Below are 27,328 nucleotides of genomic sequence, written 5' to 3'. Positions count from 1 at the left end.
AATGACCACCGCATATTCCCAGACCAGATAAAGGGTAAGGGTTGGCATTAGGAAGGGCATCCGGCCGTAAAAATTTCATGCCAAAACAATAAAAACGCTGACCCCATATATATATATAAAATGGGAAAAGGTAAGGACAAAAAAAAAAAAAAATCAATGATATTGATGAAGATATATAAAGCTTAATGTCAAAGTTTGCAGATACAAAGGTTAGCAGGGTTGTTAATGACTATAATGTACTGCAACAGGATCTAGAAAAGATGGGCTGAGACATGGCAATTGAAGTTTAACATTGACAAATTCAAAATACTGCATATGGGTAGCAGTAACCCCAGAGCAATGTATCAACTATGTGGATAACGAAAATAGTGGATAACGAATAGTGGATAACGAAAGAGACCTGGGGATAATTGTGCAGTCATATATAAAGTTTTCTCAGGAATGCAGACAGGCTGCCAGAGCAGGTTATGGGTTCTTGTCAATGATATACAGAAATTTTTCTAGCAGGGATAAGGAGGTGATTATCCCCTTGTATAAGGCAATGGTCAGGCCACACTTTCAGTACCGCATGCAAGTCTGGAAGCCTCATTTTACAGAAGGGCAACAAGATTGGTGAGGGAAAAAAGGGGTCCTCTTACCAAGAAAGGCTTAAGTTCTGCAAATTGCAGCAGCTGGAGGCTAGGCACATGCAAGGTGATCTGATTAAGGTGTATAAGGTCATGAATGGATTGAGCAAGCTCAATGCTGATGGGATCTTTCCTCTTGCTCAGATTAAAAAACAGAGGGCATAAACTAAAATTAGGGAAAGATAGCTGTCGAATAGATGTGTGGAAAATTTGTGTTTAGCCAGCAGGTAGTTGATAGTTTAAAGTCATTGGGGAAGTTGATGGTTTAAATAAATTCAAAGAAGAAGTGGAGAAACCTTTGGAGAGAATGGATGGATGAAATGGGAATTTTTTGGCTGATGCTGTATAAGCTTGCTTTCTTGCATCATATGCCTCTACTAATGTTAATGTGATTTTAACAAATTTTCAAAAATGCACAGAATATAATTACATTTCACATTCACTTCATATGAGTATAGAAATTCAATGAAATTATCATATTTTATTTGCATTTTTTTTAACCTTTCTCATTTTAGGATAACTTGATTTTTAGCCTCAAATTTTGCTGAGACAGCTACCTATTTGATATATATAAATGAACTACCCCTTAAACCAAAGGCCTTGACTAACTAAACAGAGCTTCATAACCATTGGTAATAATTTGTTCAGAAATTTGAACTTTGAACGGGTTGAGCAAGCTCGGTGCTGATGGGATTCTTCCTCTTGCTCAGACTATGAACCTAAGGGGGCATAAATTCAAATTGAGGAAAGACAGTTGTAGAACAGATGTGTGGAAATTTGCCTTTAGCCAGCAGGTAGGTGATTGCTGGAACAGACTTCCATCTCTTGTTGTGGAAGTTGATAGCTTTAATAAATTTAAGGCTAAGCTAGACAGGATTTGAAGTGAACGGATGAGTGAAATGGAGGGATTTTTTTTTTGTTTTTTTTTTGGCTGATGCTGTATAAGCTTGCTTTCTTGCATTGTATGCCTCAACTAATGCTAATACTAATGCTAACTCACATTATAGCATTCTTTCATAGAACCTTGTTTATAGTGCTCTATAAACAAGATTTCCCCCACCCCTATTGGGGCCTAATTTTCATATTTGTTATCTAACATTCTGTTAGATAACAATGATTCTTCAGGATTTTTTGTTGTTGTATATAAAGCAATGGTTTATATGTTGCATGAAAAATCTGAAAAATCACTTAATTTACTTAATTGCTTTTATTGTTGTTACCTTCAACCTATTTCCTATTCTATTAATAAGAATGAAAAAAAAAGTAAATTTTATTAAATTAAATTAGATATATTTTGAAAATTATAAACATGATAAAATGTATTAAACATAATAATAATGTTGTTGATGATGGGGCTTTAAGTGCAATGGCTACTTAGGCCATATTGTGCAATAATAATAATGCTGACACTAATTAAATTTATGGATACCAACACATAGGGGCTCACATCTGGCAAGTATGGGCTTGGCACACCCAGGGTTCTGCGCTAAATATCTTCTCTTTCTTGGTGATTCTCTCTCTCTCTCTCTCTCTCTCTCTCTCTCTCTCTCTCCGGGTAACTCAGAAATTTTTTTTTGACTGGTGCAGCAAAAGCCTCAGGCTTCCTTGCACCATATGCCTAATAATAATAATAAAAGACAATACATACCATATCATCAAGAAAAACAGACAAATATTTTAAAAAGTTTAAAAAAAGTGTTCAAATGCATTGATAAATGGGCAGAGCAGCCATTCAGTACTTTAAATCAGTGCATTTCTTTATGAAATAAAGAAATGCCAGCTACACTAGAAATTATTTCTATGAAGTCAACAAACCACACAAGAAATGATTTCTGTGAAGCAAAGAAACTGTATGAGAAATGGTCTCTATGAAGTGAATAAACTGCACTATAACATTTGCACACTTATTTTAGCTTTTTTTTTTAACTTATTTCTAATAGTCTCTACTGTCCCTTTCCCAAAATCAAAACTCAAGAGGAAGAAGGGTTATATCCTGGGAGCACTACAGACTTTTAAATATGCATGGCCTTTCAGAGGATTGATCATGAGACCAGAAGAAGAAGGCACATCCGTAGCCAGATGGGAAGGAGCAGCAGTGCATAGCACACGCTTCTTGATTAGACCGGGATTCGAGCCCGTCACCAAAAATACGGAGGATGCGGAAAGGTCAGGGAATGACCACCACGTATTTCTTCCGGAGCAATATGGCCTTAGTTGCTAATGCTCCTAAAAACCAAACAACAACAAACAGACGAAGAAGAAGAAGAAGAGGGCAGTAAAAGAAGGGTAGTGCTATAACCAGGAGTGTTAAAATGGAAAAAATATTGTTCAAAGTTTAGATTTAAATGGATGTCAGATGAGCCAATTAGATATGTGGCAGAGAAGAAAAATGCATGGGATACATATTATTATTATTATCATTAGCTATATGGTGCAAGGAAGCCTGAGGCTTATGCTGCACTAGCCAAAAAAAAAAATACCCGAGTTACCCTGAGAGAGAGAGAGAGAGAGAGAGAGAGAGAGAGAGAGAGAGAGGGGGGAATCACCAAGAAAGATAAGAATGATGATATCCAGCTCAGGACCCTGGCCAATACTCACCAGATGTGAGTCCCTGGGGTAATATAAATTAACAGGTTACACAGAAGCCTAGGATAGATATAAGCTGGTCTGTAACCAAGGAGGTTAGGCAGGCAAAGACAGATTACGAGAAATCTTTGGCAAAGGATGCAAAGAAAAACAGCAAAGAGTTATTTACTTGTGTAAAATCTAGAAGGAAGGGGATGAATCAGATTGGTCCACTTGATATCGATGGTTCAACTGTTTATGATTCTGCTCAGGTAGCTAACAAACTAAATGAGTATTTTGATCTACAATCATACATGAGAAGTTATTGAGGAAGAGGAATTCCAGAGGTGCATTAAACTCTGGCAGTGAGCTAGATGATTTTGTAATAACTGAAAGCAAAATGGAGGAGAAATTGTTGAAGATAAACATAAGAAAGGCACCTGGGGTGGGTGGGTGGGATCAATCCAGTTATATTAAAGGAGGCAGCAAAGGAAGTAAGCAAAGTCTTAGCCATAATTATGATAGATTCCTTAGACTCAGTGGAGGTACCCATCGACTGGAAATGTGCAAATGTGACCCCAATTCACAAAGGAGGTTCAAAGAGCAACACAAGTAATTACAGACCTGTTAGTTTAACTTCTGTTACAGGGAAATTAATGGAGGCACTGGTTAAAGAATCACTGCACGATCATCTAGACAAGACTTCAGTTATAGCTCGGACACAGCATGGGTTTGTTAAGGGGAAGCCTTGTCTGACTATTTGATTGGATACTATGATGTAGTCACAAAGGAACTGGAAGCAAAGAATAATTATTTTGATATCATATATTTGGATCTTAGAAAGGCTTTTGATACTGTTGCACATGGAAGATTGCTGAACAAATTGGAGCAGTGTGGCATTGGAGGCAAATTGCTGCTATTGAGTGGGAGAAGACAGAGAGTGGTAATCAATGGACACTGCTCTTTGTAGACTAATGTTATTAGTAGAGTCCCCCAGGGTTCGGTGTTGGGTTCATTGTTGTTTTTTGTAATTGTTTGTTGTTTTTTTGTTTAATGACACTAATGGCAGTATACTTCTGCAATCTAGAAAAGTTGAGCACATGGGCTAAGAGGTGGCAAATGAAGTTTAAACACTGACAAATGTAAAGTACTACATATGGGAAGCAGTAACCCCAGAGTAACGTATCAACTCTGTAGTACTACACTGTCAGTGGCAGAGAATGAAAAGAACCTGGGGGTAATTGTGCAGGCAGATATGAAGTTTTCTGTGCAGTGCAGACAGTCTGCAAGAGTAGCTCAATGTGTCTTGTCAAAGATATACACGAATTTTTCTAGCAAGGATAAGGAGGTGATTATCCCCTTGTATAAGGCAATGGTAAGCTCACACCTTGAGTACTGTATACAGGTCTGGAGGTTTCATTATAAGAAGGATGCAGAACTGCTGGAATGAGTACAGAGAAGGATAACAAGATTAGTGGATGGAACAAAGGGTTTCTCTTGCGAAGAAAGGCTTAAGTTTTGCAAATTACAGTGTCTGGAGACTAGGGACCTGCGAGATGATCTGATTGAGGTGTATAAGGCCTTGAATGGTTTGAGCATGCTCAATTTTGAAATTCTAATGGGATTCTTCCTGTTGCTCAGAATAATCGCCTGAGAGGGCATAAATTCAAATTGAGGAAAGACAGTTGTAGGATAGATGTGTGGAAGTTTGCCTTTAGCCAGCAGGTGGTTGATTGCTGGAACAAACTTCCAATTGTCGTTGTAGAAGTTGATAACTTAATTAGATTCAAGGCAGAACTAGACAAACATTTGGAGCGAGTGGATGGGTGAAATGAGAAGGTTTTTTTTTTTGGCTGCTGCTGTATAAGCTTGCTTTCTTCTATCATATGCCTTTACTAATGCTAAATTTTCTGTATATAATATATTATAATACCGTATATTTATAAATAATACTTAGATTTCAGTAAATCTGTTGTTCTTGTTCTATATGAATGTATAAATTGGAGCAGTATAGCATTAGAAGCAAGCTACTACTACTATAGATAAAGGGATGGTTAGGGTTTATGAGACAGAGTAGGTTTACATGACCACTGGTCTTCACAAACTAATGTTATGAGTGGAGAATTCAATGCATTCCACATTGAAGTCCACAGAATTCAATGCTTGTGCACCTTATTGTATCTAATAAATTTTTAACCCTTAACCAGGTATGCCAGTATTTTTTGAGAATCATACATACTTAGAAAAAGTTAACCCCTTCAGAATCTTAAAAATTAGTAAGGAATAATTCAAAATTGTTCCCTTTTTGATGCCAACTTTTTTAACCTGAGAAAAATCCATTTTTTACATTAAAAATTTATATTTTTAATTATTTTTAAAAAAAAATCCTCTCTGAGGAACTTTTAACATGCATTTTATGCACCTTTTATCATCTCCCTTATTTAGGCAAGTAAAATGTAAATCAAAAAAACCATACTTCAACAATTGTATGCCAGAAAACTCTTCCATGGCATGAACTCAGGGCATATTATGATTGGAGGTACCACCATAAAATGTAAGCCAGCATATTTCAACAACTGGATGTGAGAGATGACACTTTGAAATTCTTGTTTTTTTCAGCATGTGCATATAATTATCAAAAATATACGTAATCTGATTATGCATTTTTCCTGTTTATGAGATAGCTAACAAAGACTTCTAGAATTTTCAATGGAGAAATCAAGGAAACCACTTCTGTTGAAAGATGTTGGGAGTTTCAGCTGCATGGACCGAGTAGACGAAGAGCAGAACATCACTGAAATCATGTGGATTCTCAAATACCCTGCATACCTGGTTCAGGATTAATGATATTGATGTGAGTATGTCAAGTTTAATATCTAGATTTGCTGATGATACAAGCAAGGTAGGGTGCTTGCTGCATTAATCAGGGGTATGCTACTTCAACAAGATGTAGATGGGCAGTAGGTTGGAAAAATGGCAACAAAGAGATACAATTAATAAATCAAAGGTGCTGTATTTGGGTAGTAATAAGCCCAAAATAACAATATTTGGATAGCATCAAACTCAAAGTAGTTGATACTGACAAAGACCATGCTGGGTGGGGGAGGAATTTAATTGCATAGTCCAACATGAAGTTCTCTTTGCATTGCAGTCAGGCTGCTAGAATAGCATGTGATTCTGTCTAGTGCACAGAGGTTTGGAAATCTGATTTCAGTGAAGACAGATCTGATGCAGGGATGACAACAAGATGAGTTGAGGGCACAGAAGGACATGAATACTAAAAAGACTGGGGGTTTTGTAGATTGATTGCAGCATCTGGAAACTAAACATCTACATGCTGACCTGATTGAAGTGTTTATTGAAGTGAACAGATGTAATGAGGCTGGATTATCTCTGTTCTCAGAAAGTCTCCATATGAACTTATGGCCATCACTGGATCCCAAAGAGCAGAGTGATTCATCATTAAATCTAGATGGATCATGAAATGGTATCAACATGATGTCATTCTTGTCACCAAGCAGCTTTCTCCCTGCATTACTGCAGATGATGATGATGTAATGGAGACAAAAACAAATGAGACCAGATAGGGAGAACGTAATCCTACTTTTCATAATCATCTGTTAATCATGCACCCTGACACAGGAACAGACTGGGATAGTGTTATGATGTTGGAAATCCAGTAGAATGTAACAAATTTGTTTCCTGTTGCTGGTTGGCAGATCCCTCAGTCCTTCCATTCTGGTGTTTGTCTAATGCCACAAGACAATGATGTGTTGCTTGTTGCTGAGAACCCATTGTACCCATGTTTGCCAACATTTTCTAACCATTTGGTATTACAATTTGCATGAACTGCAATTTTCCATATTAACCCTCCAGCTTCTGACAATCCAATGACACAACTCCTTTTAAAGTCCACCAGCTGTACATAATGACATTTGTCGTCTTTAACAGACACTTCTACATGCCTGCTTATGTTAACACATGTTTTCATAACTTCAGATACAGTCAGGACAGTAACAGACACATTGACACATTAATGAATGCCCTACTGCAATCAATTTGATATGCTAATTGCTTATATATACATCACAGTTATGCATGCAATGGTTCAGGTAATGCTATTCATTCTTCATAGGTGGAGCAATTTCAGTGATGAGCAGTGTACTAAGTATAATCCTGAAAGAACGTGAGCAATATGAATTCTTCATAATTAAAAATGTGGGTTTAGACTTTTAATGGTGTATATAAGGTGTTTCAAGGAAGACAGATCTGATGCAGAGATATTTCTGTTTCAAAAGTATGCACATAAAATTCTTGGCTGTATTCTCTAGGGTCCAAAATAAGAAAGAAAAATCATAGAAATATGTTCAGTTGGTTAGGGAACTGTGGTTGAATTTTTAAATGTTTAAATTTTTGAATTTTTAAAAATGAGTAATACTGAATCTTTAATGGTAAACAATAAAGAATAAGCTAACACATACTTAGTATGTATAAATGTTTTACTAAGTATGTATTTGCTTTTTTTTTCTTTATTATTTTTTCCATTGAAAATTCCATAGCCATTTTTTTAAAATTCAGACAGCTTTAGTTTCATAACAATTCAGAATTAGACACATTTGTATGGCTTTTTTTTTCCTATTTTTGAACCATATAATACATGCTAGAGTTTTTTGCACATAATTTTGAAACATCCTGTATGTAAATAAATGTGCTCCCACTGTCTGTTTAAAATGGAATACATAGGAAATAAAGTGATCAGGGCTTAATTCCTGAAATTATAAAATTCAAAATCATCCTTAAAATGTAAAATCAAAGGGATTAGCTGACAAACCCATCAGTTGGGGTTTGTCAGCTAATCGCAAATTAGTTAGGGCAGTTCCAAACTAACTGACTATTGTTGATTGTTGATTAATTTTGCTGATTCATACTTGTTGATTTTGCTAATTCACATTTGGTACCAAAAACGCATTATTTTTCAATGATTTCAATTTTGTCAATGATAGATAGCCCTACATTTTTGAAACATAATGATGTGATAAATTGTAGTATTCTTTCTACTACAACATAAGGAGGCACCACTTAACACAAAAAAGAGCCAAATGAGAATAAGTGAATGAGGGCAAACTTAATGGATAGCTTACACAAATAATGATGTAGTCATTTTTACTGCCTATTAAGGACTGTTTAAGGGATAATAACATTAAAATCTAAGATGAAACATGACAATTAAATTTCATGATTGAATAGAGCTAAATTTTTAATAAAAGTGACCTGTTTTCAGTAATGTTAAATCAGAAATGGCCACAACTCTAATCATAACAATTACAGTTACATTGCACCTTACAAGTGCCCAAATTTCTTTTTAAATTCTGGAAAAAGATTCAATTTTTTTAAAAATTTTGCTTGTTGTATAACAGTTTCTGATCTTTTGTTAATGGATTGCATTCATTTCTAATGCAGTTTTTTTATTTTTTTTAGCAATAAATTGGATTCACAAATTTATTCACATGCACACACAGATTTTTTTAAAAAATATTTGGGACGCACCTGTGAGGTACAGCACGACTATTAAATGGTCATATGGTATCCGACAAACACTTTTAACAATTACCTTGTGAAAACTGTAAAATTCAACTTCAAAAACTACTCCAATGAAACTGTCTGGATAGCAGAAAGGCAGAAGAGTTTCAGTAATTAACTTTCAACCAGTCTTTTTTTTTTTTGCAATGATTCTTTCTATTAGGGACCTGTCAGGCCTCTTACAACCAATGTAGGGCTAGGCAAATCAAAAAATTTTTTGTCACAGTGATTTTCATTAACTTACCTGCTCTAAATCTGATTGCAAAACCTTTGCGACTATCCCCAAGACTACTTTGGAGATAAAGATAGACCTGATTCTTTGTGCTTATGACAAAACGTTGGTTATTTGCTATGCTACCTGTCATCCTTGCTAGTAGAGGTGCAGAGGGTGACGTTCCATCTCGAATAAGAACATAATCTTTTTCAGGAGCCAGATCCATGTCTACCACCTGTAAAAAAAAAAAAAAAAAAAAAAAAAAAATGCCTAAATAAAGAGATCAGAATTCAAGAAACAATACAATGTTAATTTTAAAAAAAGTTACATAATGAAACAATTATGCAAAAGTACTTCTGAAAAATATAAAAAAGGTGGGCAAGTAGAGAATAAGAAGGAGAAACTGAAGTTTAATGGACACTAAGCATGAATTTCCAGAAATTGTAGGGATCTGCACACATTTCAGAAGTAGATACATTGACAGAGATATTTGGTGGAGGAGTTGATGAAACATAATGAAGAAAATTGGCAATTACTTATATCTGAAATGAGACATTAGTGCTATTTCTAAGTGGGGGGAACCTCTCCTACCTAGCAATGCCTTTGTCTTTGCTGTTCCATTTAACTTAAGTCATAATTGGATATTTTGTAAAATTTATATATATGTGTCTGTTACGTAATTTTAGCTCTGCTGGTTATGTCCACTGTTGTGAATCCTCAGTAGGGCTGAAACATATGGTTTAATAATAATAATAAAAAAACTGAGTGTAGTGCTATTCATTTCACTCTGTTTTTTTTAGTAATATATACATATATATATACATATATATATATGTGATAAATCAAAACTTGGACCAAATTAGTTCAAATATATGAAGTGAAAACAAGTAAAGTTATGTAATGTAACATAAAATTATGTAAAGTAGATTTAACAGAACTGATTAATGCCATCAAACAATTAAACATTACATCAGGCTATACATTGAGGCGGGAAGCTGCAGGAGGAGAGTGAATTTATTGTCACATTCCTTAAGCCAGTTAGCAACCTGCCAGGCCTTGTGGCATGGCACATTGCCTTGTTGATAGAAGACAGAGTTGTCTGGATATACTATCATCATGAAGGGGTGTACTGGTTGGCAGTGGTAGTAAGGTAGTAAGTATTCCCATCAAACCGTTGATTAATGTTGAACAGAGGACCCAGGAAATGCTATGAAAACATCTCCAAACCACACCACCTCTGCCTCCAGCCTGCCAAATACCAATGGTGCATCCAGTTGTCATGGCCTTATATTGCTTTCTCCAATTTCTGGAGTTTGCCAGTTGTGAGAGATTTGATTGTCTGTTTACTTCTTCTTCCCGAATCTCCCACCCTCTCATTTCTTGTACGTCATTAGTTTTCTTATGTTCTAGTTCTATCCAGGTGGCTCGGCTGTTATGTTTTACTTCTCTGCTCCATATGTTTCCCCAGATATCCTCAATCATCTTCTTCTCGAGTGGTCCGTTCCATTGTTTCCCATCTTATCCAAGATTCCTGTAGAAGCTTCTTTGGTCCTCATCGAAGATTCGGTTGTTTATTTTCCTCTGGGAGCTCTCTTTGTATCGGCGTAGTCTCTTGCTGAGTGCAAGGAGGTTCTGCTTCAATGTGCACAAGTACTCTCCTATTGCTGTGGATGCTGTCTCTCTTGAGGATGCTCTTCACTTTTCCAATTAATTTCTTACTCCTATTGCCCCATTGGTACTGGGTCAATTGGCCTATCTTAACTCTTAATTCTTCTATTTTCTGCTGTCTTCTTTCCCAAGCTGCTGGTTCCTTCTTTTTTCGGTTATTCTGCTGCTGGTCTCTTGCTTCTCTTCCATTAATCCTCGTGGCTGCTACCACAGCACAATACACGGCTGTGTGGATGGCCTCCAGTGTTGCACCATTGCTGTCCGTAATGCAGTATTATGTGCCCGATTCAGGTGGTCTGTGACTCTCCACAAGGTTCTATTCGGCCTCTGCTTCGGTATCACGTGAGTCTTTGTGGGGTCCATTCCTTCGAATTCTGTTAGGGCCTTCTTCCACTTGTCCTCTATTCTGGATATCACGACCTTGTCTGTTTCCACTTCAGCTGCTGCAGGTTGTATTTCCTCTTGCTCTTCTTCCTCTGGTTCTGCGGTGGTATGTTCTTCCTCCTCTGGTTCCATATTCTTTATCCTTTGTAATTGATCACTCACGTCCTGCTTGATTTTTTCCAAGATTGCAGGGGCTATTAGGTTGTTCGTGATGATGGTCCTTCTCTGGTCCGCTATTCGCTGTTCGGTGACCTGAATATCCTGGAATCATTCCAGCCACTTGGTATGTAGTCTTTTGTAATTTGTAATTTAATTTGTAATTTGTCCTTTAACTTGTAATTTGTCCTGTAATTTGTCATATCGGTCTCCAGCTTCGTTATTTCGTAGTATGCTTGCATAATGTACGTATTCATTTCGATGCTCCACTTCATGCGTTGGAGTTTTCTCCCTTCCTTGGTGGTCACTAGCACAGTTGCTCAGGAAGCACTTCCAGTTGGTGGGGTTGGATGGTCTTGCCCTTCTCTTGTGGTGGCCATATGGGGACAGCGCCACTTGCTCCACTATCTTCCTCGGGAGACTATCTCTGATTTTTTGAACCGGCCCCTCTGCCTAAGGCCTGAACACGAGTGACTTTATCCTGCGCCACACTCAATGCAGTATGATTATTTCTCTGCGACATCATCCATTATTGGAAGATTTACCTATTTAGCCCCGGCTTATGTCCAGTGGTAGTTCTCGTGAGTGACGCTAGATGGCACCACAATCTGCCTTAGCCGCCACTCCGACCTTGGGGTAGGTAGGTCCCTTGGAGCAACTTTCACGATGTTTATCGATTTTATTAATTTTTATTACTATTAAATTATTTATTATTATTATTCTAATTTATTACTATTATTATACCAGTCTCCCAGCATGATGGAGCCGCATTCGCTTCCACCAAGGTAGTATTCGAACCCAGGTCCATCAGACTGGTAGTCCAGTGTCGTAACCACTGGACCATTGTGTCCGATTATTATTATTATCACCATCATCATCCATATGGTACAAGGAAGCCTGAGGCTTATGCTGCACCAGCCAAAAAAAAAAAAAAAAAATTCTGAGTTAGTTACCCTGAGAGAGAAAGAAAAGCAAAAGGAAATCACCAAGAAAGAGAAGAATGATGATATCCAGCTCAGGACCCTGGGTGTGCCAAGCCCATACTCACCAGATGTGAGCCCCTGTGGTTAATTAATGATATTGATGAAGGTATATCAGGCTTATTGTCTAAGTCTGCAGATGATACAAAGGTTGGCAGGGTAGTTAATGAGACTAGTCAGGGTAAGCTGCTGCAACAAGATCTAAACTAGTTAGGTGAATGGGCTGAGAAATGGTGGTTGAAGTTTAACATTGATAAATGCAAGATATGGAATGTGTATAGAAATAATCCCAGATTAATGTACAAACTGTGTGGTACAACACACAGGGCAGAGGAAGATGAAAAGACCTGAGGAAATTGTGCAGTTAGATATGAAATTCTCTGAGCAGTGCAGAAAGGCTGCCAGGAGACCACATGGGATTTTGTCTATGATATACAAGAATTTTGTTAGCAGGGATAAGGAGGTGACTATTCTATTATATAAGGCAATGGTTAGACTGGGGTTTGAGCCCGTCAGCACCAAATACAGAGGATGCAGAAAGGTCAGGGAATGACCACCGCATATTCCCGAAGCAATATGGCCTTAGTTGCTAATGCTCCTAAAAACCAAAATAACAACAACAAAATAAGGCAATGGTTAGACCATACCTTGAGTACTGCATACAGATCTGGAGTAGATTTAACAACAAGATTGGCAAATGGAAACAAAGAGGTGCGCTTACCAAGAAAGGTTTCAGCTCTTCAAATTGCAGCATCTTGAGACTAGACACCTGCAAGATGACCTGATCAAGATGTTTAAAGCTTTAAATGGATTCAGTAAGTGCAGTGCTGATGGCACTCTTCCTCTTACTCAGACTACACATATCAGGGGGCATAAATTCAATTTGAGAAGCATGGTTGCATAATAGATGTGTGGAAGTTTGCCTTCAGCTAGTTGGCAGTTGATTGTTGGAACAAACTTCCATCTGTTGTGAATGTTGGCAGTTTGAATAAATTCAAGGAAAAACTAGAAAAATTGTTGGATGGAAGAAACAGGTGATGTGGGAAGGGTTTTTTTTTTTTTTTTTGCTGATACTGTATAAGCTTCCTTTCTTACATCATTTGCTTTTTTTTTATTTTTTTTTTGTAGTTGTTGGCGCATCGGCTTCTGTAGCCATAATGCACCTCCCAAGGTTTTTGCAGTACTTTGATCCAAGCCCGAGGTGGGATTCGAACCCGCGACCTTTGGGTTGCCAGGCAGGCACTTTACCCACCTGGCTAGCCCGGTCAGCACATCATTTGCTAATACTAAGATGATGACAAAATAAATCTACTACAACTAATAATTCAAATTATTTGAGCATAACTGAATGATTTAACAGTAATTGAATGAATTTATTATGCCCAGTAGTTAGTAACTACAGGAGCAAACTGGCTATAACTGACCCAGTGACTCCCAAAAATTTTGGCCGTTTTATGCAGTGATAACAACATGTTACAAATGAAAATGGCCTGACAATGATTGCAATATATCGTTGTTGGGCCATTATCCAGGCCATTTGTGAGTGTACTAATCATTAGAATGAGGGGAGTATAATTGAATGAATCAAATGATTAATAGTTAGAAACTAATAAAACTACCCAAAAAAATTATTTTTTATCATACCTTCACAATAAAAATATGTGATTCGAGAGGAAATAAACATGTTGATTCCAAAAATCACCATCATGTCTGCATCAAAATATCTACAAATATTTAATGTTAAAATAAAGGGTTATATACGTATTATTCAAGTTTGCAATACAAGTGTAAAAACATATTATATGTTCTTTATAACTCCTTTAACTTCGGAAAAAATATCACAAATCATAGCGAAATAGTTAGATTTTAATAATATATAATCAGCACGCCTGTAATTGTCCTTAAAAATGTTTGCTACTAAGGGATTTTATCTTGTATTCCTGCTTATGCTCCTTCACAAGGAATCAACAGTAATCCCCAATCATTACATAATCCCAGCGACTTTGGTACCACTTTTCCATAATGGAAATATCTTGATGAAACCACTCTCCTTGTTCATTACTCACATCTCCCAGATTTTTGGGGAAAAATTTGAGATGGGAATGAAGAAAATGAATTTTCAATGACATTCGACAGCCCATGTTTTTGTAGCAGTCCAGTAAATTAGACACCAACATATCATAATTTTCTTCTTTCCTATTACCCAAAAAACCATGTACTACCACCTTAAATGATTGCCAAGCTGCCAATTCATCCTCCTTTAACTGGGTTTCAAACACATTGTCTTTCAGGAGTATCCTAATTTTGGGTCCTATGAAAATTCCTTCATTAAATTTGGCATATGTTAAAAAAAAGGTTGTGGGCCATACCCTCCTACTCTTGAGGTGCTTTTTATGTTTGGAGGATACATTTACAACTCTAAGAACATGTCATGATCAGTTAATACATGGAAAACCTTGGAAACAGCCTACAAAAATTCCTCACCAGAAACGGTAAGTGTGCTCTCTTCAAATTGTAAATTGTTGCATCGGAATTTGAACCTAAGAGGACTCTAAGACATTCTCCAAGATATGCCAAACAAGTTGTACTTGCTAACTGGGAGTCTAAAAGCTGATAGAACTGATATTCGGGTGAAATTCAAGTCAAGTGGACCCAATTTCGGCAAGGTCCGGATGGTCTGTGACAGCCAAATCCTCTGCTTGCAAATTCATGATGGTGGGACTGTTAGTAATCCTGGGTATAACCTCCATGCACAAGCACACTGTGGTTGACCACCCAGGTGTGAACCAATGTAAGCAAGGGTCAAGGTGTCGCGCCAACACCACATGGAGGAATGCTGCCCCCTCTGTGTTACCAGGCAATACTAGGTGGTAGATGACTCTCATCAACCAGTGCAATACTACCACTTTGCTTATTGGAGGCTTGAAGTGGTGGAACCCACGTTTAGTCTCCAGAGATAAGTTCCGGTCAACCCTTCCCTATCTCTTCCATCATGCAGTATGATATGACTGATGACGTTTGAGATTATGATGGACATCATGGCGAGATCCAGACTTCCTTACATTTTGAGGGTACAGCTCTAAAACGGTGTTTGCAAGCCAGCCACTAGTTAGTACACAAGACCGAACCTATTGGTAACTCTTTAGGAGGCTTCCGGATCAGCTAATGTATAATCTTGCTACATCTACTCTACCAGATAGTGACAGGAGGGAGTCTGAGTAGTGTGTACGAGGGGTAATTGTCGAGGCCACATTATGTCAAGGATCTGGGTATATTCTTACCATGTGTATGCCATATCCAAAAATTTCATTACTTCATACAGCATGTTCCCCTACTTTTTTCTTTCTATTGAATACACCATGAATTGTCAAACTAATAGAGTAAGCTTATTTGCAAAAAGATCTAAACCTCCCAAACCCTTCCTAGTTCATTTCACAAATATATGTGGTCTCAATTCTAATCTCAACAATGTCCATTTCCCCTTGCAGTCTGCCAAACCCCATGTACTTTTTCTGACAGAATCTCAGTTATCGGTTGATTCAACTACTGCTCATCTCAGTTGCCCAAATTATTTGCTGTATGATTCCTTTTGCCTGAAAGGTGGAACTTGTGCATATGTCCATTCCAATATTCCCTGTCAGAGACTTGGTAACTTGGAATCTCCTCTTTTCAATCTTCTCTGGCTTAAAATCTCTCTACCTCATTGTGTCAAATTCATCTGTTGTCTCTACCATTCTCCCAACTCCACTAATCACTTGGAACTCTTCAATTTCCTCTTTTTGCAACTTGACTTTCTCCAGTCCAACTTCCCTAACAGTGAGGTAATTTTTTTAGTGATTTTAATGTTCAAAACTCCAGCTGGCTTCCGTTATCTAGTCACATTGACCCAGCTGGACGAGATGATTGTTCATTTAGGCACCTATGATAACAACTTGATGAGTGTCTCTTCTCCAATGGAGTCTTTATCTCGTGGCTATTCCCAACCTCGTATTGTTTGGCATTACAAGAATGAAAAATAGGATGACCTGCAAGATTTATTTTCCTTGGTCAGACTACTGTTTCAAATCTTCTGATGTCAATGTTTGCGTAGATCGTGTCAGTGAAATTATTCTTGTAGGAATGGAATCCTTTATCCCACACTCCACTTTAAAATCTCGTCCTTTATCTATACCTTGGTTTTCCAATAAAAGTGCTAAGGCTGTTCAGGAGAAGAATTTTGCATATCGTAATTGACTTGTTTCCAATTCTTCAGTTTCATTTTCTGTCTACACCAAAGCTCACAACAATTGTAAAGTAGTTATTAATCAGTCCAAACTAGATTTTGAACAGGCTAAGAGTAGAAAACTTGCTTCCTACCCTAATGGTAAACGAGCATGCTGGTCTCTTGCCAAAGCTACTGGCCTCAACTTTTGCCCATCTCTGCTCCCACCTCTGTCAAAACCAGATGGTTCTGCTCTCACTTCAACCAAAGATAAAGCTGACCTCCTAGCAAACCATTTTTATTCCAACTCATGTGTTAATGATCTTGGTAAAACACCTCCCACCATTCCCAACATGCTCTATTCAATGCCTCCCTGTGGTCTTCTGTCAAAAGAATGTCAGAAGGATTTTGACGAATCTCGATGCTAAGAAAGCTCCAGGTCCTGATGGTATTTCTCCACTTGTTCTCAAAACCTGGGCTCCTGAACTAACTCCAGTTCTTTGCCGCCTTTTTTCACTTTCTTATTCCAAAGGTATTTTTCCTTCTGCTTGGAAGTTTGCTCATATCCAGCCAATTCCTAAAAAGGGTAACAAATCCCTCCCATCCAATTATCATCCCATTGCAATTACTTCTACTCTTTCCAAAGTAATGGAAAAATCAATTAACCGCCAATTCATAAACTACCTAGAAACCCTCCATCTGATCCACGATCACCAGTATGGATTCGATCAGTGACGATCCACTGGTGATATTCTGGCTTACGTTACCCATTTATGGACAAATTCAATGGAAAAGTTCGTTGAAACACAAGCAGTTGCTCTTGACATCTCAAAGGCTTTTGATCATGTTTGGCATAAAGGTCTTCTAAACAAGCTTCCATCTTATGGTTTGCCAACTGTTTTTTTTGTAATTGGTTATCCAGTTTTCTCTCTGATCGCTTACTGAGGGTGATGGTAGATGGCTCTCTGTCTTCTAACTTCTTCACTAATGCTGGTGTCCCCAAGGTCCACTTCTTTCCCCCACTTTTTTCCTATTGTATATTAATGACTTTCTTCCATTGACTGGAAATCCTATCCGTAGTTTTGCTGATGATAGCACATTGCATTCCACTTTCCATTTTGAGAAACCTTGCCCTGCTCAATCAGCTTCAACTTCTCGAATATTCGCTACCAATTCCTTAAATGCCGATCTCCAGATAATTTTCCAGTGGGACAAAGACAACTTAGTTGATTTCAATCCTTCTAAAACTCAGTCTTGTCTTATATCTCGAAAAAAAGATTCTTCTGCTGCTATACTTATATTTGGTGACACTCCCATTTCTAGGCAATTTGATATATCTCTTTTGGGGATTACCCTAACTTCTAATCTCTCTTGGCACAAGCACATTACAAATATTGCTTCCTCTGCATCTAAAAAACTGGTTTTCTCTTCACTCTCAGCATTACTTTTCATCCAAACAGCTGTTCACTCTGTATAAATCTCAAATCTGCCCTACCATGGAATATTGTTCCCACATCTGGGGTGATACCCCAAAAACCTCTCTTAGGCTTCCAGATTCCATTCAGAAGAGGGCAGTTAGGTTAATTAATGACTCCTCTCTAACAGAGTCTCTCCACTCGCTGTCTCATAGACACTGTTTCTGCTTCATGCCTTTTAGGCGCCTCCGTAGCCAGGTGGGCAGGAGCAGCAGTGCGTAGCACATGCTTCTCGATTAGACCGGGGTTCGAGCCCGTGACCACCAAATACGGAGGATGCGGAAAGGTCAGGGAATGACCACCGTATATCCCCGGAGCAATATGGCCTTAGTTGCTAATGCTCCTAAAAACCAAATAACAAATAACAAAGCATGCCTTTTCTACAGATACTTCCGTGGGCACTGTTCTTCTGAATTGGCTTCTATAATTCCTGCTCTCTCTTTCAATACAGTCCAAACATGTGCCACCACCAGCCAACATCCATTTACTGTCCTACTTCAAACTCACAGAACTAACTTTTCATCTTCCTCGTTTATTCATTTAACTGCCGTTTTCTGGAACAACCTTCTTTCTTATGTCTTTCCTGAAAATTACAGTTTACAGAAGTTCAAATCTAATGTTAACAAATATCTTCTCTCGTCTTCTCAACCTCCAACCCAAGCATGGTACTAAGTACTATATGTTCTAATACCTCTCGTGTTTGGGGTTTCCATAAAAAAAAAAGAACCATAGTTCTACCTATGATTATGTTTATTATTTATGATTATATTTGATTATGTTTAGCACAAGAAAACTGAGGCTAGAATCGATTGCTAAAATTAAGAGAATTAGCTTATATCTGTTAAAATAAATCAGTATGTCATACATTTCTGGCTAGATTATGCGAAATTGGCATACTGTCAGTCCTCGTATAACATGTGTTTACACTACGCGAATTCGATCATACATGATTTATAAATAAGGGAATGATATCGATATATAACACGAACCGAATTTGCTTATTCACGATTCGCCTTTGTGGTTATAAGAATTGGCAGTCGGAAGCAGAATCACCCCAACTGGACGCAACACGATAGGAATGAAGAGAAGATTCTGAAAATGTATTTATGTTTTTTATATCAGTAAAGGGAAAACACATTTCACCATAATAACATAAAATTCCAGCTATCGGTATTATCTCAAATGCAGTTAGATCGAGTTTACTACCAGTTTATAACAAATTTCACTAGCAGGAACACAACTGGAAATTGTTTTTATTGGTTTATGGTAGTAACCCCCAGAAATGTGCTTTAGTAAAATGTGAGCTAGTGAGGTGTTAACAGAGTTGTCTCTGCCTTTATGGTGTTGTTTATTCAGTTGCTACATGTGCACAGCTTTGTTTATGTATATCAAGCTGCCTCCTCATTTTGTAATTGTGCTTTATTCCCTAAAAATGAGTAAAATACTTAAAAGGTGTGAAAAGGAAGCATCCTGGTGAAGACACTACAGATTCAGAGAGAAAAAGAAAAGCAATATCGATAAACAGAGGTGGACCGGGTAAAAAATTCTTACCCGGGAAAATTTGTAGTGGCCTCATACTAGCATTTATGGCCAAAATCACACTGGCCTCTGACCCACTGTGGTTTCTCTGGTAAGGCTTATCACCAGTCTGCCTCTGTCGATAGAGAAAAAAAATATGAAATTGTGAAACACTTTGGGCGAAATGAAATACCATGTGATACTGCACGTGCTACAGACCTAAATGAGGCAAAGCCAAGAATTACAAAGAATGCAGAGAAAATAAAAACAACTTTGATAGCAGGAACAACTCAAAGTGTAATTAAAATCCATTAGATTAAGACACAAAGAATTGGAAGAGATGGAACGGCTGTCATCTGTTTGGATAGAAAATCAAACAAAAAACAAGTTTGCTTATGATAGAAGCAAAAGCATTAGCAATATTTTATTATGTAATAGACGTAATAAAATACTTATGTATTTCATTATGATTGTTTATTGTGTTTGGTAATTAGCATTAGTAGAGGCATATGATGCAAGAAAGCAAGCTTATGCAGCATCAGCCAAAAAAAAAAAAAAAAAAACTTCCACTTCACCCCTCCGTTCGTTCGAAATACCTGTCCAGCTGAGCCTTAAATTTATTTAGGCTATCAACTTCCACAACAAGAGATGGAAGTCTGTTTTACCAACCAACTACCTGCTGGCTAAAGGCAAATTTCCACACATCTATCCTACATCTGTCTTTCCTCAATTTGAATTTATGCCCTCTCAGGTGATTATTCTGAACAAGAGGCAGAATCTCATCAGCATTGAGCATGCTAAAACCATTCAAGGCTTTATACACCTCTATGAGATCACCTCGCCAGTGCCTAGTCTCCAGACACTGTAATTTGCAAAACTTAAGCCTTTCTTCGTAAGAGCACCCCTTTGTTCCATTCACTAATCTTGTTGCCCTTCTCTGTACTCATTCCAGCAGCTCTACATCCTTCTTGAAATGAGGCCTCCAGACCTGTATACAGTACTCAAGGTGTGGCCTGACCATTGCCTTATACAAGGGAATAATCACCTCCTTATCCCTGCTAGAAAAATTCCTCTGTTTATCATTGATAAGACACCATGAGCTACTCTTGCAGTCCATCTGCACTGCTCAGAGAACTTCATATCTGCCGGCACAATTACCCCCAAGTCCTTTTCATTCTCTACTACTGTCAGTGTAGTACTACAGAGTTGATACTGTGCTCTGGGGTTGCTGTTTCCCATATGTAGTACTTTACATTTGTCAATGGTGATATAGTTGTACACGTTGGCACTAATAATATTAAGAGTAGGAGACCGGCAGAATTGCTTAACAAGTACAGGTCACTGTTGAACAAAAGCCGAGAATTAGGGTTGAATTTGAAAGTGTCTGCAATTCTGCCCAGACACGATAGGAGGGAGTATATGATGAGAGCCTTGTCGATCAATTCGGCCCTGGAAAGATTGTGCAAGGCTCAAGGGGTAGAATTTTTTTCAGCCTGGACTGTACTTGTTAACAGGAGAGATTGCTTCTACAGGGATGGGATACACTTAAATAGAAAGGGTGCAAGAATATTTGCTGATGCTATCGAGGCAGTGTTAGGTGGGTTGGAAAACTGCTAGCTTGGGGGGACCAATAGATTGACAGTAGCCACTGGCAGAGGTGAAAGAGATTCTTGCACTACTTCTATTAGAATGAGCAGAAGCCTGGAAAACAAGATGCATGGTATTTCAGAGACTGCTGGGAGCCACTGCGGTACAAGTAAACACATGGGTTGTGTTAGGGTAGCTAAGAATAGAAACAGGTGCAGGTATACTTGCGTGTACACCAATGCTAGGAGTTTAGAAAATTTGATGAATTTGAGTTATTGCTCAAAACGTCAAAGGCAGATATTGTTGGGATATCAGAGACGTGGTGTCACACAGATATAAGGGATGCAGAACTGCAATTTGGGGAGTACAACGTCTACAGAAAGGATAGACAGGATGGGGAGGAGTTATGCTATTAGTTAAGAAACTACATAAAAACCAAGGAAGTGAAGCCAGTCGACATCGCTGGACAGTGCAGTGTTGAGTCAGTTTGGTGTGACATAAGCATTGGGAGATCAAAATTGAGAGTAGGAGTGTGCTATAGGCCTAATGACTCTGATGAGTATAATAAGGAACTGTACAGGGAAATAGAGTGGGCCAGTAAATCAGAGAGTCTTATAATGGGAGATTTTAATTTCCCAGATATTGACTGGAATTTGGGGGCTGGTTACTCACACACTAGCAGGGCTTTTGTGGATTTATTGGATGATTGTTTTCTACATCAGCATGTTCGGGAGGCAACTAGAGGGAGTAATACTCTTGATTTGATTATCAGCAGTGATTCTTCATGCATTAAGAATCTGCAGATAAACGAACCACTAGGTGGCAGTGATCACAGTGTGCTGAAGTGGGATTTACTCAAAGAGGTAACTACCATTAGGGGTAAAGGGAAGGGTTACTGCTTCCGTAAAGGCGACTACGATGGACCGAGACAGTATTTGAATTCTATACAGTGGGACCAACTGATGATGTTACCAACAGCAAATTCAAAATAGGAAGCATTCAAAGAACTTATCTTGGAAGCTACTAGGCTTTACATACCAACTAAGAAATATTGTTCAAGGTTTAGGCCAAAATGAATGTCAGATGAACTAATGAGGCATATTGCAGAGAAGAAAAATGCATGGGATACTTACAAATTAACACATGACACAGAAGCCTATGATAGATACAAGTTGATATGCAACCAAGTTACAAAGGAGGTTAGGCAGGCAAAGGCAGATTACGAGAAATCCGTGGCATGGGATGCAAAGAAAAACAGCAAAGAGTTCTTTACTTATGTTAACTCTAGAAGGAAGGGGATGAATCAGATTGGTCCACTTGATATTGATGGGTCAACTGTTGATGATCCTGCTCAGGTAGCTAACAAACTAAATGAATATTTTGCATCAACATTCACACATGAGGAGTTATTCAGCAAGGGGAATGCCAGAGGTGTATTCAACTCTAGCAGTAAGCTACAGAATCTTGAAATAACTGGGAGTAAAGTGGAGGAGAAACTGTTGAAGATAAACCCAAGAAAGGCACCGGGGTGGATGGGATCTATCCAGTTATATTAAAGGAGGCAGCAAAGGAAGTAAGCAAACCCTTAGCCATAATTATGAGAGCTTCCTTGGACTCAGGGGAGGTACCCATAGACTGGAAATGTGCAAATGTGACCCCAATTCACAAAGGAGGATCAAAGGCTGACACAAGTAATTATAGACCTGTGAGCTTAACTTCTGTTCCAGGAAAATTAATGGAGGCACTGGTTAAAGAAGCACTGCAGGATCATTTAGACAAGACTTCAGTTATAGCTCAGACACAGCATGGTTTTGTTAAGGGGAAGTCTTTCCTGACCAACTTGATTGGATATTATGATGCAGTCACAAAAGAACTGGATGCAGGGAATAACTTTGATATTATATACTTGGATCTTAGAAAGGCTTTTGATACTGTTGCACATGGAAGACTGCTACACAAATTAGAGCAGTGTGACATTGGAGGCAAATTGCTGCTATGGATAAGGGGGTGGTTGAGGGGGAGAAGACAGAGAGTGGTAATCAATGGACACTGCTCATCGTGGACTAATGTCATTAGTGGAGTCCCTCAGGGCTCAGTGTTGGGTCCATTATTGTTTTCTGTATTTATAAATGATATTGATGATGGCATATCAAGCTTAATGTCCAAGTTTGCAGATGATACAAAGGTTGGCAGGGTTGTCAAGGACACTACTGACACTATGCTGCTGCAACAGGATCTGGAAAGGTTGAGCAGATGGGCTGAGAGGTGGCAAATGAAGTTTAACATTGACAAATGTAAAGTACTACACATGGGAAACAGCAACCCCAGAGCAACGTATCAACTCTGTGGTACTACACTGACAGTGGTAGAGAATGAAAGGGACTTGGGGGTGGTTGTGCAGGCAGATATGTTCTCTGAGCAGTGCAGACGGGCTGCAAGAGTAGCTCATGGAGTATTGTCAATGATATACAGGAATTTTTCCAGCAGGGATAAGGAGGTGATTATTCCATTGTATAAGGCAATGGTCAGGCCACGCCTAGAGTACTGTATACAGGTCTGGAGGCCTCATTTCAAGAAGGATGTAGAGCTGCTGGAACGAGTACAGAGAAGGGCAACAAGATTAGTGAATGGAACAAAGGGGTGCTCTTACGAAGAAAAGCTTAAGTTTTGCAAATTACAGTGTCTGGAGACTAGGCACCAGCGAGGTGATCTGATAGAGGTGTATAAAGCCTTGAATGGTTTAAGCATGCTCAATGCTGATGGGATTCTTCCTCTAGCTCAGAAAAATCACCTAAGAGGGCATAAATTCAAATTGAGGAAAGACAGATGTAGGATAGACGTGAGGAAATTTGCCTTTAGCCAGCGGGTGGTTGGTTGGTGGAACAGACTTCCATCCCTTGTGGTGGAGGTTGATAGCCTAAATAAGTTTAAGGCTCAGCTGGACAGGTATTTGGAACGAACAGAGGGGTGAAGTGGAAGTGGGGTTTTTTTTTTTTTTTTTTTTGGCTGATGCTGCATAAGCTTGCTTTCTTGCATCAAATGCCTCTACTAATGCTAATGCTAAAATGTTAAACTTCATTTTCCACCTCTCAGCCCATCTGCTCAACCTTTCCAGATCCTGTTGCAGCAGCAGCAGCATAGCGTCAGTAGTGTCCTTAACAACCCTGCCAATCTTTGTATCGTCTGCAAACTTGGACATTAAGCTTGATATACCATCATCAATATTATTTATAAATACAGAAAACAATAATGAACCCAACACTGAACCCTGAGGGACTCCACTAATAACATTAGTCCACAATGAGCAGTGTCCATTGATTACCACTCTCTGTCTTCTCCCCCTCAACCACCCCTTTATTCAAAGCATAATGTTTAGGTTACAAATGTGCGTTCAATCTTGGGTGGTGGGCACCTAACCCTATTTTTCCCATAGGGCCTGTTATTTGTATTGCACGATTTTGCATTGCACAAGGGTTTCGAGGAACACAACTATTGTGCTATATGAGTACTGACTGTATTTGGATAAAATATCTACCTCTATATTTGATAACTGTGAAGTGATATGAAATTATTGTGGTGATTTTCAAACTTTATGCACACAAAAATTGGTTAAAAACAGCATTTGAGTTCTTGGAGGTAAAAATTATGTTGGCTAGAGTAATCGTTTGAATTACATTAATAATCCAATGAATCACTATAGCCAAATGAATCAATTATGCCCAACACTACCCTTTCTTCAGCACTAATTACCTTCTTTCTCTGATTTAATTTGGCTACAATTACTTTGGAAGGTTCACAGAGATCAAAGTTGCATGCAATGACAGATCACTAATTTGGTACTTGACACTCAGACCTCTGCAATCTTGTCAAATTGAACAAATGAAATGCAAGGTTGTTTTTTTTTTTTTTTTTTGGCTGATGCTTTGTAAGCTTGCTTCCTTGCATCATATGCCACATAATAATAATAATAATAGAAACTGGTCAACACATAAAATGTTATGAAAACAAAAATACCCAATCTTGACTAATTTTATGCTGCTGAACATGAAAATCACATAAAAATTTGTCAAATAGTTCTTGTTTTCGAATTACAGTTGGGGTTTCATATTAGTGAGTTACTCCATATTATCAATTATGGCTCTTGGCAAAATGCCATGCATTTTTCCAAGAGCCATGGTTAATGGATGTTCTCATTCCTACTTTTTGCACAGTATTTGTGTCGTGTAAGATTAATATACTTCGCAATTGTGTGAATGGTCCGGACAACTTCTGTTACATATGCAGAGAAGTCATGTTAGCTTTCAGAATGCATCTCTTAACTCAAGCCATAAAAAGGCCTACTTCTTGTACATTGAGTGTAAGGTAGATGATCAGGACAAGATCTGGACTCAACACACATGCTGCATTACCTGTTCATCAAAACTCAACACGTGGGTGAATCGGAAAGGACATTTTATGCAGTTCGCAGTGCCCATGATATGGAGGGAGTCAACAAATGACATCACAAACTGTTGCTTCTGTATGGTGCCTCCTATTAGAAAAGGGATAACAATGAAGAAAAACTGGATAGTGACTTATCCAAATATACCAACTGCAATTTGTCCCATACCTCACAGTGAAGAATTACCTATTGCTGAACCATATGACCATTTTTCTGTACACTCTGATGAAGATGAAGATATTGATGAACATCATCTTGATATAACACGAAGAAGGACAGCAGTCATATAAGTCAAGGGATCTACTATTTTGTCCAAACCTTTATCTTTCTGAACCATGTAAGATCACAGAAAGTGAGCTTAATGACCTCATCAGGGATCTTGAACTGCTAAAGAATAAGGCCGAGCTTTTGGCCTTGAGGCTACTACAGTGGAACCTTCTAGATCAAATTTCCCAAACTAGGGTCTGTGGACCCCTGGGGGCCCATAGACCAATTCCAGGGGATTCGCGAAATGGACCCTCTGAAACTTGTCATATTATTCGTTTTATGTATAGCAAATTGATGATAAATAAAGTTATTATTATATATTTATGTCAAAATAAGAATAAAGGTGAGTTGTTTTAAACCAAAAACTGAATTTTCTTTTCAGAAAACTCAGTGTTCATACATATATACACACACAGAAATATATATATATATAGGGCTGCAAACTTTTTTTTGATTTTCAAAGGGGTCTGTAACTTCTTTTTTTTATTTTTGAAGGGGTTCCTAGATCTCAGTAGTTTGGGAACCACCATTCTAGATCATTCTGTGAAAGTGACAACATTTCATACTTGAAATGAAAACTATGATAAATTCTATCAAACAGAAGGTGAACTCACTATTCGTAAGGATGTTGATGGTCTAATGGCAGCAATGAACATGAGGCATGTTCCCAAAGAATGGTTGCTATTTATAGATGCTTCTAAGGTTAGCCTTAAGGCTATGTTATTATGCAATGGAAATATGCTCCCTTTAATACCTATTGTATATGCTGTCCATCATATACAATACATATATGATGGACAAAAAAAAAGAAAAGAAACATATGCAAACATGGAGAACATCCTCTTAGATGTACACTATCAGAAGTATGAGGGGTACATGTGTAGTGATTTTAAGGTAATCTCTATTTTATTAGGACTACAAAATGGTTACACTAAGTATTGTTGCTTTATCTGTGAGTGGGATAGTCATGCCAAGGATATGCACTATGAGAAGAGGAGTTGGCTTGAAAAGAAAATTATTATCACCTGGAATGAAGAACATAGTGTTTGAACCTCTGGTAGATCCAAATAAAGTTTTGCTTCCACCACTCCCCCATCAAAGTGGGGCTTGTGAAAAATTTTGTGCAGGCTATGGAAGTGAACAGTGCTGCATTCACATACTTGCAAGAGAAATTACCAAGAGTTAGTATAGAGAAGATTGAGGCAGGCGTTTTCATTTGTCCACAAATAAAGCAACTTTTCAAAGACAAAACAGTTCAGATGTGCCCTTAGTGACAGCAAGAAATCAGTGTGGAAAGCCTTTAGAAATGTTTTAACTAGTTTTCTAGGAAATGTTAAAGCTGGCAACTACAGGCAGCTTGTGGAATATCTCATTACTTCTTATGAAAAACTGGGGTGCAACACGTCATTGAAGATGCATTTCTTGCACTGACACTTGGATTTCTTCTAGCAAAAATGTGATGCTGTGAGCGATGAACTTTGTTCCATTGCTGCGCTGTCTTGATAGACATCGCAGTGATGGAACAAAGATACAAAAGAAAATGGAGTGCCGCCATGTTAGCCGATTATTGTTGGATAGTGACAAGGGATACTCCCGAAGCCAAATACAAGAGAAAGACGAAAAGGTCCCATGTCTGATACAGTATGTTTGCAGCTACATCTTACTG

At 38.2% G+C, this 27,328-nt stretch overlaps 1 protein-coding gene across 1 annotated transcript in view; it reads right to left on the bottom strand.

Moving 5' to 3' along the window:
- The window catches only part of LOC150088154 (uncharacterized), a 611,850-nt gene that overhangs the window by 482,180 nt on the left and 102,342 nt on the right, over window positions 1-27,328 (bottom strand). Inside the window, exon 10 of the mRNA XM_090369355.1 lies at window positions 9,016-9,220. Coding sequence (XP_090225481.1) covers window positions 9,016-9,220 — 205 coding nt within the window. The remainder of the gene's footprint in view (window positions 1-9,015; window positions 9,221-27,328) is intronic.

This window comes from Mastigoproctus giganteus, chromosome 3 (assembly GCF_048544385.1).
Source record: "Mastigoproctus giganteus isolate SK-2022 chromosome 3, ASM4854438v1, whole genome shotgun sequence".
In the NCBI taxonomy this organism is placed as follows: domain Eukaryota; kingdom Metazoa; phylum Arthropoda; class Arachnida; order Uropygi; family Thelyphonidae; genus Mastigoproctus; species Mastigoproctus giganteus.
Note: the sequence above shows the minus strand (reverse complement) of the source record. Positions and strands in the feature narration are given on the sequence as shown.